The sequence below is a fragment of the Sus scrofa genome, chromosome 9 (genome assembly GCF_054392235.1).
Source record: "Sus scrofa isolate SSC_HxYL_T2T_F1_AM1 chromosome 9, Sscrofa_HxYL_maternal_Yorkshire_Landrace_v2.0, whole genome shotgun sequence".
In the NCBI taxonomy this organism is placed as follows: Eukaryota; Metazoa; Chordata; class Mammalia; order Artiodactyla; family Suidae; genus Sus; species Sus scrofa.
The window spans coordinates 78,001,982-78,017,486 of record NC_139391.1 but is presented as its reverse complement, the minus strand read 5'-3'; the positions used below and the strand labels follow the sequence as shown (position 1 = coordinate 78,017,486).

The following is a 15,505-nucleotide window of genomic DNA, read 5'->3' as shown; positions in this document are numbered from 1 at the left end:
TTCCCAGATAACAATGTCATATTTCTAATAACTTGAGTCTATGAGTTGCCAGCACCTCTTGAGAGAATGACTACACCAGTTAGATTTTCAGTAATGTGCAAGATAAGACTTATTCGTTTCCTGTCTAAAAACCAATATTATTGGGGACAATTTAAGAGATTTGGGGAAGCAAATTTTTCCTGGGCAGCTGAGTAGAGTAGGCAACTAATTGGAGCCTAGAACTTTCTTCTACCAAGCACATATTTTGCAAATTCCACTTTTCTTCCCTGTATTTTTATATAGAATGTAGCTCTGAGAGGAAATTGCTTGTGCCTTTCTCACTCACACTTGCATTTCTAATGCCAGCCCATTCCTTGGCACAATGTATATCTGGTTATATGTGAGACACATTTGTCATAAAAATATATATGTATATGTGTACATATATACATGTATATGTCAACATATATAATGAACAATTTCATCTCCATTCAGAAACATTGTGGGGGTGTATAGCTGAAAAACATTGAGACTTCTTTTTAATATCACTAGTTTTTTCTTTCTATTTATTGAGAGAGAAGTAGAATCTTATTGGCTTTATTTCCATTATGAATGAGCCAGTTCATAAACCAAACCCCCTAGAAAGTTATTATGTAAAGTCATGTTAGCAAATCTCTCATTAATTTAGAATATTAAAGAATATCTATCTGAATGTTAAGAGATAGGAATCATTGACAAACTTTAAACCCAATAGGAATAATATTTTCTGTTGTGATTGATGCAAAAATAACCAGAAACTTTAAAACATTTTAAATTTTTTAATTTGATTTCACGATGGAAGATCTTAGTTTCATTGTTTTATTTTTGAAACTATATTGACATCTTGTTTTGGAAAATATTTCACTTTTATCAGCCTTTCTGTTGCTGATATAGTTGAACAAATATCAACATAATTTAGTACATTTAAACTTCTTTGACTTTCAATTACTAGTTTAGGTGCTGACACAAGGGACCACTTTATCATCTTATTTAGGAACTATCTCTCACATTACATGTAATAACTTAAATGAGTGCATAAAGATAGCAAAAAAGACAAAATAAAAAATCTCTCTAAGCCTTCCAATGTAATGTCAAACTTAGTTTGTTGTGTAGGTCCCAAAGGAAGGACATCTTTATTAATTCAGCCTTTCTAACCACTAAGCATGTAGATGGTCTAAGTCCTTGTTCTCCCACTTTTCAAAGTTCTATTAATTTATTTGAGAATTATTTGTAAAATATTTTTAGAATTTTAAGCATACTCTTGAATTTAAAGTGTAGCTGGAACAGAGTCCTTGATTCAAGTATCATTAATTGAATAGCCCTTAAGTCAAACCCCAGCTGAAGAGTCCTTGAAAACTAACTTGAATTCTAAAGTACATTCCTAAAGAAATACATGTGTAAAATTTTTCTATATCCTATCAAAATGAAAACCTTGGATCATATTATATGTCTTGCCACCTATTTATCAAAATGCTACACTCCATAATTATGGTGTACCTAAAACTTAAAGATCTGTGTGGAAAAATATCTAATGTTATTAATCTGCAAATGAAGTCACAAAGCTAAAAACCTTTTTTTTTTTTTGGTAGCATCAATGTTTATGCTCAATATCTATAATCACTGTCCATAATTTTATTCTTTGCATGAACTAATATTTTTCCATCCACTCCAGAAAAGAGTATGTATGTAAAGTATGTACATTTGTGCACACACATGCAATGAAAGGCAGAAATAGATGGGACAAGTGACTTTTAAATTCCTTTGCCACTCAAGTTAAGCATAAACTGAATATATGAGGACCACACACCTAATTCCTTTTTGCCTGAAATTTTCATTTCATTAATTGATTCAATCTCTTCTGGCACCTATTTTGGCATAATATAAGTATACTCTATTTGAAATTAATTCCAAAAATGTGCCTGATTGCTGTGTACATAGGTATGTTAATCATTTTGTGAATAGTGAGAAGTCTTAGCCAGTTTTTTTTGTTTTGTTTCTTTGTTTGTTTTTTGCTCTGAGTACCTAGTTTAATTTTGAACAAGGGAGTAGGAGAGAGGAATCCAGATCCCCAATTCTTAAGCCAGAAAGTACAATTAGGCAGATATAACAGCTCAGTCAATAAGTACATGGACTACATGAAGTTAGAGAGCTGATATTGAATCCCTGCTCTGCCATTTTCTCACCTGCAGTCCTTCTCTCCTAGGGTTGTTGGGAGAAAATTAATATAGCCTAAGCACCACTCCAGGCACACAACTATTATCATACAAATAGGTATTTACAAAAGCAACACTTTACCTGTGATGCCCTAGACTTTCATTTTTAATCAGGGTTAATTAAAAATATTCCAATGGCCCTACTCACTAGACCATTCGACTACTATTTACAGTCATGGCTTTCATTTTGTTTATGGTTACATGAGAATGTAATGTCAATAGAAGCAGAATTAAGTTTTAAATGCAATTAAATTGCATTTAACACTTTAGTTGAAAATGTATTTGTTGAAAAAGCCCACCCTCTTTGGTGAATTCTCATGCCTTCTGTTGGCCACACTTCTGAAAGTGTAGTATATCCAACTGGAAAATATATTTTCCTTTAACTCACCCCCCCGCCAAGTCTATTAACTAAATTTCTTTGGTTATATATACCAAACAGCAATAGAGGTTTTCATTGTACTTAGTATCTATGCTTCCATAAGGTTCTCTGAGAGTATCCAACGACATATTGTAGATTTGAGGTTTGGGGAAATTTGAAACATTGATTCTTCACAGATAAAAATGGAGAAGAGGAAGTCGTCTTCATCTAGTCCATGTGAACAACTGCACAAAAGAATGCAGACTTCATCAGCCTGATTCCAGGCTGTAGGGTGGTTTCTTCTGTTCTCTTTTTCCATAGTTCTTTCTTAAGACCTGATTCAACTTGGAGCCTGTCTCAAGAAGCCCAGCGTTAAGAGCACACAGGGCCTGCCTTACCTGGTCATTCCCTCTGCCCCTTTCAATTCTGGATCACTGCCCTCCCAGCATTTCATTGCCCTGCCAGCTTGTTGCCCTTTTGAAATGCTCCTGTTATGCTAATGTTTTCTCAGTCAGGTTTTAACTGACAGAACAGTTTAATGTGTCCCCTTTTTACAACTTCCTTACTTCATTGGTATGTTTACTCTGTGTGTGTGTTTGTGTGTGTGTGTGTGTGTGTGTGTGTGTGTGTTCAACAAGGGAATGTAATGCTGCCTTCTAATTGCACTAAGGCTGCTTACTCTTCATTTTCACTAAACTTACCCTAATTTGGCTCTTTGGGACTTTATTTCTTTTCTCATTATTAGCCACTTTCTGGGGAAATTGCTGCTTAGGAAAGTAAGCTAGAAAGCTGAGACTCTCCAGATCTTATACACCCCTGAGTAAGAGATCAAAGATTTAATATAGGAAACTTTAGTTGTGACAAAAACGTAATGTTTCACCATAATGTTTCACCAATATTTCACCATCATTTGGTTCCCACCCAGGCAATACATCTGTAATAATTGTTAGTAGTTCATTTGTGACCTCTGGCTATTTAACTTATTTCCTTTGAAAATCTTATTATGTGTTTGCCTTAATTTATGATCCAATTTTGTTTTATGCTTTTTCCTTTTTGCTTTTTAATGATGCTTTCAGTAGTCACCACTGATATGCTCATTACCTGGGCAAAACCACCCTAGTGAAGCATTTTAATGGCACAGCACTCTGTTTTCTTCTGGTAGCTCAAGGCAGCTTGTTCTTATTGCTCTTTCACATGGAATTGTGCAGACAATGTCCACAAGGAAAAGAGGAGCTATTAAAATAGTGAATCTCCCTGATGCAATGACTTCTACTTCTTGACCACACTCTGGAGCTGTCTAGGAATGGATGTTCTCAGTGATATTCTTGCTTTCCAGGCATTTCTCAAATGAAATAAGGTATGTGCCCCTCTCTCAACAGTGTTATTAAATGGGATTTTTGTCATTTGGCACACTGCCATTCAGAGGGGGAGAAGGGATCTTGCCCCATAGACAGAAGAGTACACAGCATATCCTCTGGGTCCTGAGATCCTGACTACAGTTTAGAACACAGGAGTGACCTGTCAGCAGTTTTCTCCCACAGGAAAGTCCCTTCTGTTTCTTCCTTCTTTCCTCCCTGAATACTGATTGTTGTCGTGCTTAACACTCCATTCTCTATTCAACATCCTCCATCTTCATTGAATTATAGAGTGACTGAAGGTTAGAGAGCTTATAGTAGCCTTTCTTTTCCACATCTGTAGTCCACATCTTGCCAAAATTCCTATGATTAGCTAAGAGCGAGGCTGCAAACTGAATCCACATCTCCAGACTCCCACTCAAGTTATTTCCCCTCAGCCCTACCCCTGTCGGCTACTTTATCCTCTCCCACCGTGTCATTGATGAACTCTAAATGATTCCAGCCATTTAGAGATTTTTCCCTAGTGTCTTTCTTGTCTTATTTTTCATTGTGATAGAATACTTGTAACATAAAGTTTGCCGTCTTAACCACTTTTAAGCATACGATTCAGCGGCCTTAAGTACATTCACTTTGTCACTCGACCGTCACCACTCCAGAACTTTTTTCATCCTGCAAAACTGAAACTCATACCCACTGAGCAGTAACAACCCCCACCCCACATCTTCCCACTAAGGTATGGTTTTGATTCATATTTCTCTTATGATTAGCGATGTTGAGCATCTTTTCTTAAGCTTATTGGCCATTTGTATCTCTTCTTTAGAGACATTTCTATTCAAGTTCTTTGCCCAAATTTTAATGTAGATTTTTTGTTGTTGTTGAGGGTTCTGATTTGATTAATTAATTTTGAGGCAGCTTATATTACACCTGTCTCTTCCTGAGAACTGTCATGCTAAAAATAAAAATAAAAAATACCATTTCAAAATATAACATGGGTGTAATTTGCATAGAGTTGCCAACGCAGCATTTTTTTTTTTTTTTTTTTTTTTTTTTTGTCAACAGTGTATCACAAGCATAAGCATTTATCTCTCTTAGGTCTTAAAACTTAAAGACTATGGTATAGACATAGAAGGCTATCTTATTTCCAAATACTCTCTGAGTGTCTGCCCAAGATGAAAGATCACAGATTTCACTTGCAGTGGGAAAAAGACAAAACATTGCTAAACAGAGAAAATAATATGTAGTTAAAGAATTCCTGGAGTTCCTGTCATGGCGCTGTGGAAACAAGTCCAATTAGGAACCATGAGGTTGTGAATTTGATCCCTGACCTCGCTCAGTGGGTTGGAGATCCGACGTTGCCATGAGCTCTGGTGTAGGTCGCAGACACGGCTTGGATCTGGCATTGCTGTGGCTGTGGCGTAGGCCGGCAGCTGTAGCCCTGATGAGACCCCTAGGCTGCGAACTCCATATGCCACAGGTTCAGCCCTAAAAAAAGAAAAAAAGAATTCCTGCTGCCATTCTTTGAGTACCAGATATAGCTGAGGTAAAATATTGTAACTACCTTATAGTCTATTATTTTGCAATCAAGGGTTGCCTTTATTTCAAGCACAGATGCTGCAAAATTTAACTATTCTTAGCTACATTTAAATAATGTTAGAATGATAGTGTATACTAAGAAAGGCAAATGTGAAACCTAAGAACTTGTTGGGTTTTTTCCCCTAGCTGGTAGGAATTTCCAAAAAAGCAAAACAGTGATAAGAACTAAAATAGAAAACCTGGGCCATTTTCTATAATATCACTGAACGTTTTCTGCCTTTGTTTGTGTTATTAGGAACTGTTTTTGTTGGTGGATTATGACTATTTTTCATTAGCCGTTGAGATTCATTTCCTTTTATAGTAATTATATTTATGAAATATATTTTTAACACCTAATCACCATCAGGGCACTCTTAAGAGATGTGATTAGAAAGACTATCAGACATTCTGTCTTAAATGTATTGCTAATTTAGTACTAACTCATTTTTTTTATTGCAACTTGCTATTGGTACCATGAACAAAGCTTTAATTATAGAGAATGGTCCTCACTGAAATGGCACTTCCATTGGTTTAAGTGCCTTCTTTTAATTTGGAGAGTATTCCTTTTGGGAAATTATTGTCAAACATTTTTTTAATTATACTTCCAGTTACTAGAAGACAGATTGAAAACAGCACCAAACAATTAAGGTGAGATGAACATAACTTTCCCTCCTCCTCTCTACAGTTTACTTTTTCTGTGCTCCAAAGCTACACCACAGGGAACATTCCCATTAGCAACACTGAATAAAACCCAGAACCTACATCCCTAAACCAGACCGCATTTATTAAAATGACTTCCTTGGTGTTCCTAATTAAGTTGATGATTAGATAAGTCTTTTTTTATGTACCATAACTTCTTTATATACTTAATTTTTTTAAGTGAACTGGCAAAGCAAGTCATAAGCAAGATCCTCACAAAGACTAAGCTTTCTTTAATAAAGCAGGTTGCAGAATGTTTTTTTCACCTGAAATGTTAGATTGCCACATTGACATTGACTTGGACACCATCAGTTTAAATAAATGGCCTTTAGATCAGAGCCTTGAACATTAGCTGTTAGGGCCATGTGGGAAACAACTGCTGTTATGGAAACTGTCTACATCATCATGGCTGACATTTAGGGATCCAGCTTGGCGGGCCCTCCCCGATGTCATTAATCCTGCTTAATCTCTCCATTTTTTTTAATTTTTTTTTATTTTCCCACTGTACAGCAAGGGGGTCAGGTTATCCTTACATGTATACATTACAATTACATTTTCTCCCCCACCCTTTGTTCTGTTGCAACATGAGTATCTAGACATAGTTCTCAATGCTATTCAGCTGGATCTCCTTGTAAATCTATTCTAAGTTGTGTTTGATAAGCCCAAGCTCCCGATCCCTCCCACTCCCTCCCCCTCCCATCAGGCAGCCACAAGTCTCCTCTCCAAGTCCATTAATCTCTCCATTTTTTTTTCCAAGGGAATCCAGCTAATTTTACAGAAACTTTTGAGCTGCTCACACAGCCATGCAAAAAGGATCATTTCCAAGATGCTCAAATTTCAGGGAAATGGAAATTTAAATAATTTCAGAAGAAAAGGAAAGCTTTGTAATGATTAAATTACATTTGGTGATGCTCTTCTCTACTAGGAAATATATTCTACTGGGATTGGAAATACAGGGGCAAGCTTGTCCCTTGTAAGGTTCTAGATAAAACACCTTTGTGTGGAATCTCAGAAATGGTGAGAGGACTGGGAACCATGGGTACATCAGGGTAACTCCCACTCAGGCATCCTCTGTAGTGCATAACAACTCAGAAGATCAAGACATGCCTCTGACTTTATAAATATTTAATGAGTACATTTACAAATACAAAAAGTGCTCTGCTGTATTGTACAACCTGGGGGATACAGCCAACATTTGCAACAACTGTGAATGGAAAGTAACCTTTTAAAAGTATATAAAATTTCTAATTAAAAATAAAAAGAAAAATATTCTTAATGACTAGAATTAGAGAAATTAAAAATTTTAAAACTAAAAAAAAATGTGTTACATGGTGCCCTCTGTCTCATTCCAACCCACCTCTATTTCTGCAAACACAAATGTACAGAGATACATGCACAGTGATGAGTAGCAAGGTTACAGGAGAGAGGAGAAAAGTGGAGAACAGGGCTGGTTTACACCTGGGGAGCATTGGTGTAACAGCCCTTGCGGTTAACAGCCAGCAGTTGTTCTGATTGGTAGATGTTTTAAGTAGCAACAATTGTTAAATATTTTGAATAACATCACAGGTTATTTAACCCATTTTATTCAGGGCTAAGCGCCTTCTACCCTTTTACCCTACGATATCCTTGAGATCAGAACCATCTGTTTGGGAGTTTGGGATTCTGTTATTCCTGAAGGTAATTAAGAGACATTGAACTGGGTATTTATTGAATGGTTTGATTTGTATATGACATTGAATTCTACCTGAATGTTTTAGAGTTTGACTTGAAGAGCTTATAACTTGTTATCGGCCAATGAGTGCCTCTCAGGAAATCTCCTGAGTAAGAGAGAAGGATACTTTTCACATATCAATATTTTTTAAAGTAGACTTTTAAAACAAACCATCAACTTAATCATCTATTTATTAGAGTTGCAGTTATCCAGACAAGCTGTGGCAAAGTCCTACAATTTCTATTCCAATAAAATAAATACTGATAAATCTGCAACATTTGCCTATAACTGCAATGTTTTAGGCAAATAAAGAGAAAGCAACACAACTTTCATTCACTGACATTCCTTATTCTGGTTCTACCTTTTTTGCCTTGCTTTTCTCCCTTAAATTCATAAAGCCCAAGCTTTCTTCACAGCTCAGCCTGCATATTGTTTCTCCCCTCATCACAAATCACCATGAAATACTTTTCTCAAAGACAAGCACATCCACAAGATACTGTTTAACCCTGGACAATTACAGTTGAAATTTTCTGGCTAGAGGCAGGGGCAGTACAGCCCAGATCTACTCTCAAGTTGCACATGAGGACTTCATTAAGAGTTCAAAATAATGCAAGACTAAACCCTTTCATCATTTGCAAATGTTCACTCTCAGATCAATTTTCATACTGTTTTCATTCACCTTAGTTGTTCATGATACAAGTGTAAAAGTAGTATACAGGACTTTGAAATCATGGGACTCCCCTTTCCTGTGACAAATTGACTATGTAGCTTCATTCACATTCAGGGGGACAAGTCTACAGCTTCTAATCATCCTCATTGTAATGATCCTGTTAAGTCAAAACTGAGCAACTTTATAAAAGATCAAGTGATATCAAATCCATACAGAGATAGAACAAGCCAATTAACAGCCTATCACCCCATATTAGCTTTCATAGAGAACCTGGCTTCTCACTGTGCTTTAGCTCTCACATTTGGAATTAATGATCAGGACTCGTGAAGCACAGATCTGGTTTTAATTCTTACACATGTAATATTCCATACACCCTACTTCTCTCAGGAACAAAATCGTAGACTATCATATGCTGCCGCCTCTTAGAAATTCACTGTATGTCTATGATTTCCTTCTTAAAAAGTAGGATCTAGTTAAGGAATACTGTGTCAGTTTCACAGGTATGTGAACACTTCAAAAGTTTTACCTTTTACACCAGGAAATAAGTCTCATCCAATACCCGGGTAGTAATATTCCCAATTAAGGGAGAAGTCAAATTAAAAGCTCCTCCTCTTCTACCTACTTCCCCTCCCTGAATTCCTTCATTATCTGTCTTTATGCCTCAGATAGCAATTTAGGAGACAACTTTAGTTTCTCTTTATTTCTCTCTCTGATCATATTGGTGCTTGTTACTAAAGAGGGGTGCCTGTATAACTGCATTCCTAGCCAAGGGTTTTATGCATTTACTTACAATTTGTAGGGAATCACTGAAGGAGGATACAGTTACAACTCATTTGGGTATAGAAAATGGGTTGTAATGATTGAGACTTGCAGTTTGGAAACTGGTGTGAGGCTGTTGCTAGGGTCTGACTATGGTGGTGGAGACCAGTGAACAGAGTTTATGGGAGTCATGGGCACTGGATGTTGGGCACAAGGAAATGCATGAAATCAAGGACCATCCCTTGTTTCTTGTTTGGGTAACTCATGGATAATTATGTCACTTTCATGGGAATGCAAGGAGTTTGAAAGGAAAAATAATTCATTTAGAGGAGTTCTATGCTTCATCAAATTCATTAGACTACAAATCATCATTACTACATGTTAAGTGATTATGTGAAGTTCCAGAGATACATACATTAAAACATTATCCATACCTGAAAGGGGTTTAGGATCAGGCTCGGTTGTTAGACCATGTATATACATAGATAAAAAATGTGTGGCAGACACACAAAGTGCTAAAAGGGTGGTCTGGGTAATAAATTTTCTAGGCACTCAAAACCTACTTTTATCTGGCCTTATTTTCACTTCCTCAGAAGCTCAAACTCCAGCTGAATTAAATTATTACATTCTTTATTCTTTAGCTACCCCTAAATTTTTCTGTCTCTATGTCTTGTTTAAATCTGCTTTCTCTGCCTGTTTGGGTTTTTGTTTTTCAAAACCCTATTTGGTTTTCAAATTTCAGGTCAGAATACAAATCCTTCCCTCATCCCCAATCAGAAATGATCTTTTATGAAGCTCCGTATGTGTACCATTTTGTCGCACTTTAACCCAGTCTGCATTGTAGCTCTTTTAGCACATGTCTTATATCATTCATACTACTCTCTTCCCCCTCCCCACCACGCTCAGTTTCTTCTAATGGAACCATATCTCATCCGGCTCACCCATATGTGCATTCCTTGTAATGCCTTAGCTCTTAAAACATGTATGTATGTGTTTTTAACTTGCTGTCAGACTGGAGGTAAATCAGAAACAATGATAATAATCAGCATGTAAGATGACACTTGAAACTTCTACCTTATATTCTCAATTTCCTGGCATACAGATATGTAAATTAAATGCAGTTTACTCTTTTGAGAAGAAGCATAGCAGGCCATTCAAGATGGCTGGTCTCTTGCTCTCTGTACATCCCCCTGCTCGACCAGGTCCTGCTTCTCTCACATGCCTCTCCAATCCTCTTAATTATAGGGCCTCATTAGTAACTGCCTGCCTACGTGCTTGCCCCCTGCCCCAGCTGCTGGTTTCCCTAGTATCCGAGCCAGTGACGTCAGTTCCTCCTATAAATGGTAGCCTCCTGTGCCCCCATCGTAGGGATGCTGCCTGTGGTAAACAGTGCGCTGTTGATTCTGCTCTTTGGTTTAGGAGCCCCTGTCCAATAAGCCACTGATGTGTCTGTTGCTGTCTCTAAGTCTTCGGTCCCAAGGCTGGGCAACTACAAGGTTTGCACGCCTGCAGGGTGTAGTCCAACAACGGGTAAGAAGCCAGAAAGCTGAGAAAACTCCTGTGAGTGCCGGGATATTAGAAAATAAGGACAAGGTATGGAAAGCTGGGGTAGGAGGTAACCCCAAGGAGTCCGTCCACAAGCCTGTGGGGCCCTGTGGCAGCTGACTGCCATAAGAGATGTCTTTTCCTTTTGTTACACTGCTGATATCTTGTTCACTTCAGAGCCTCTTTCCAGTTTAAAAGTAGTAGTTTGTGGCTCATCTGACTGCACAAGGATGGCTGGGGAATTTCCTATCAAATCCTTGGGTATTGTCTGGTCAGGTAGGACAAGCCCCGTCCCACCATCCCTGGACAATTACAGACAAAGGCTTTAGGGATATTAAGTCAAGGACAGGCTTGTGAATTGGACATGGCCAGTTAACCCAGAAGGGTTTGGTTGGGGCCGGTGGCAATGGCAAAATGGCCTTGGGCTTCTGGTCCCAGCTATGCAAGGGGGCAGAGCAGTGATAACATGTGATGGGCCAATGAGTATATCTAACCTACTAAGCATTAAAATAGGTGGAAGATATTTAAAAGGCCCACCTAAATTGCCAGGAAATGCAAAAACCCCCACTTTACTGACCATGAAGTTTAGGAATGGACTGATAAAGATGCTATACACTGGTACCTCTACCTGTCTTACAGCCCCGCTGCTGCTGGGCTAATTAATGGACTAATTAACAATTGAGATGGAAAACCTGCTCTCTCCACTCATGGCCATGTCCCAGGAGCAGCAGTACCAGTGCTTATGCCATATTAACCCTGAGGCAACTCATCAACACAAGCTGAGTTCAATTGTTGACTACCTAAGGACCACTGCATCTATCAGTCAGGACAATAACTCGGTTTTGCCCTTATCACAATATCTACCTCCAGGGGAACATACTATAAAATGGTCCTGAGACAGGCAAGTAAGTCCCTGGCGGTTTGGGCTTGATGCTTTGTGGGGAATAGGATTAGAAAGGGACTTAGAGGAGTTCCCGTCGTGGCGCAGTGGTTAACGAATCCAACTAGGAACCATGAGGTTGCGGGTTCGATCCCTGCCCTTGCTCAGTGGGTTAACGATCCGGCGTTGCCGTGAGCTGTGGTGTAGGTTGCAGACGCGGCTCGGATTCCTCGTTGCTGTGGCTCTGGCGTAGGCCGGTGGCTACAGGCCGGTGGCTACAGCTCCGATTCAACCCCTAGCCTGGGAACCTCCATATGCCGCGGGAGCGGCCCAAGAAATAGCAACAATAACAACAACAACAACAACAAAAAAAAAAAAGACAAGAAAGGGACTTAGAGGTTTCACCTGTCTCCTACTCAGCCCTACCTAAGACTACTAAGGTAACTAGTCCAGACCCTCTAATGGGGAAAGGCCCCGTTGTATTAACCCTGTGGTCTCTTATACTGCCACTCCAGGATTCTTTGCTGGCTGTAGGGACTGAGGATGGACAGGTGGGATGGCACCAAAGGCTAGGATAAGAATCCCAGGGGTAGTGTTATCTCAAAATACAGGTACTGCTTGTGCTTTGCATAATGGTCACAATCTTCCCTGTATTGTGCCTATTAAATATTTTATATTCCCTCCGTAATTTGAGTGGAAAGAATCTGTGGACTGAGTGACAATTGTGGTCTCCCTGCGAAATTAGCGTGATGACTGGGTCCCGGTAGCAAGATGATGTTGGCATCCTCATCCGGACTTCCATGAAAAATGGATCTAAATAAGCCGCTCACCCCAAAGTTTGCCCGTCTCTTTGACTCTTGATACTCTAGCTGCTGTTGTCTGTATTGCATGGGTACTGTTTGCTTGCAATGCACCTGGAAGCATGGTGTTGTCACGGAAGAGGGGCAGGACCAAGAATGTAAGAGTCCTGCAGGGCATGTAGAGGTGGCGTGTATGGTCAAGCCATTCAAGATGGATGTTCTTTTGCTCCTTGTACATCCCCTGCTCAACCAGTCCTTGCTTCTCTTACTTGACTATCCTGTCCTCTTAATTATAGGGCCTAATTATTAACTGCCTATGTGTTTGCTCCCTGCCCCAACTTCTGGTTTCCCTGGTAACTGAGCCAACCTGATGTCAATTTCCTCTGTAAATGGCAGCCTCCTTCTCCCCCAAGTAGTCAAGATTGCTGCCATGTTCTGGCTGCTGTCTGCTCTTAAATAGTGGGGTATCTCTCCAGGACCTTTTGCTAAAGCACCCCTGTCCAGTAAACCACTGATGTTTCCTCCACTGTCTCCAGGCTCCTTCTTTGGTCTCAAGGTTGCAGGATGCAGCCCAACAGGCACAAACCTAGCAATATGTAAAATCTACAGGTCCCACTGATTGAAAAACTAATAATTTTTTAAGAGTTTTCACTCCTTGGGGGAGGAGGAGGTGGGATAGACTGGGAGTTTGGGATTAGTAGATACAAACTATTACATTTAGAATGGGTAGACAATGAGGTCCTGCTGTATAGCACAGGGAACTAAGTCCAGTCTCTTGGGATAGACCATGATGACAGATGATAGAAGGAAGGGAATGTATATATGTGTGTGACTGGGTCACTTTGCTGTACAGCAGAAATTGGCACATTGTAAATCAACTGTAATAAAACATTTTAAAATGTAAAAAGTTTTCACACCTTTATTACCTTGTGTAAAATTATTTGCAGAGTCAAACTGTGACACAGCAGCTTGTTTCTGGCCATTGTGCTTTTGAGTAGCAATGGTGAGCTGTTAGACGGCATACACAAGCTTTGCGGTGGAAGAAATTTATACTTAATAGCAACTTGAAGTTTGAAGAATTGTATAGGAAAGAAAAATGCTGAAGGCTCTAAATAAGACCACTTTAAGAACAATTGGCCTTTTGATTACCCAGAAGGCATGGCTATTAACCTTTTACATAGCACAGATTTTATTCATGTCTATTGAGGTGACTTTTTTATGCATGTTTCCATTGAAGTTTTTAGCGGTTCTATTGATGCCATGTGTTAATTTGAAGTCCACAGTGATTGTGCTTAATTTTTTAGAGTCATGTATTTCAGTCCTGATATGTGAAGGGGGGGCATGCCAGAATTAAAGGGGAGGACTGTAGCCCACAATCAGAAAACAATCTTTTCCTGGCCGAGAGGGAGGGCAATGGAATAGCAGCTGCACTTGGCTCACAAGCTTAACTGTTCTTACTTACATGGACTTTATTTAGGACATCTTGGACCTTGATCTTCAAGTCAAATAGAAAGGCACGAAAAGTCCATAGTCAATACTAGAGCTATATTAATTTAGATGTCTTTGTTTTATGTATTTTAGGACTGACAAGATCATCTTCAAAAATCAAAAATGAGGTTCACACTTACACGCTGGTGCTTGACCCTCTTCATCTTTCTGAATGTAAGTGAAACAGTTATTCTAAGCTCTTCTAATCAAAAATACTGAAATAGTATGAATGAGTATGATTGGGCAAGGGTAGGCATTGCTCTCCAGATGCCAAATTATAATTTTCTCAATATTTGTGAATCTCTCCTATACATCATACAAGGAAAACTATTACTAATACTCCAAAATGTTAAGTGAATTTACATTTCGTGATGTTATACATCAACAAGTTAATGGAAATAATTGTTAATGAAGCTCTTTTGTACCTGTTTGAGTATAGTTTATTTGTTATGTAAGACTGTCATGTTATTTTAATCTTTTAGATAAACAGTACAATTCGCTAAAAGTAATCCAGTATTTGGAAATGCAGCTACCTTCATACTATTGGAAATTTTAAACAAGAATATTGTAGAAACGACTGGAATATTTTATTTTGTATGTAAATGTATAAGCCTTATGTCATTCTATAGATGCAGAAATAGTGGTATATTCTATTCATATTGATATCATTGCTATTTCAAATGAGAATGCTATGTGATCTACAAATGAGAATATTTCTAAATTTTATTTCATAAAGCATAATTAGACATTGATAGAAATGCTAACGTAACTACTAGATAACATATTTGAGTATTATTCAATTACTCTTTTACAAAGGCTATATAATTACATAAATTTTGGTATGTTGAAAAACTAAGTCCAACTCTTTTCAAAACTTTGACCTGATACAGTTTTAAAACTCAAAGATTGAAAGAAGTATTTAATATATTTCAAAATATTCATATGCTTGAATTAATGACAGGTGTCATGATTTGTGGGCATCTTTTTATTAGTAAGCATGACTGCACAAGGTACTTAAATGGCTTTGTGCTCTCTTCACTATGACAAATAGAAATTTGCTTTTATTTGTATTTGAATTCTATATTTGATTTGGAGGATTTGTCCATAAAAAATTTCTGTTACATCAGTTTCCTTCTGAAACATTCATTTTGCTCCTCATTGAAACTCCTCAGAAATTTAATGATATTTGATTTTACTTTAAAATGTCACGTTTAAGATACATCATTGTGGAAAACTACTACCACATGTATTTATTGAATTCTACCAACCTGATTTCCAAATCATCTTTAAAACTATTAGTTTGGGTCACCACATTCCATTAGCCTCTTCTACATTTGCCAAAACCATTCACTTTCTCTTATCTACAGTAATACAATAGGCTTAGAGCAGAGCTTTGCACATAGTGCTCAAAAGATGCTAGTGATGATGACAATGACA

General features: G+C 38.1%; 1 protein-coding gene across 3 annotated transcripts in view; it reads left to right on the top strand.

Annotated features, from left to right (window-relative positions):
* The window catches only part of CALCR (calcitonin receptor), a 123,554-nt gene that overhangs the window by 56,500 nt on the left and 51,549 nt on the right, over window positions 1-15,505 (top strand). For 2 of the 3 annotated variants that reach the window (XM_021102242.2, NM_214354.2), the window contains 1 exon segment: window positions 14,162-14,242. In XM_021102242.2, coding sequence (XP_020957901.1) covers window positions 14,192-14,242 — 51 coding nt within the window. In that variant the 5' untranslated portion in view covers window positions 14,162-14,191. 3 annotated transcript variants of the gene reach the window in all.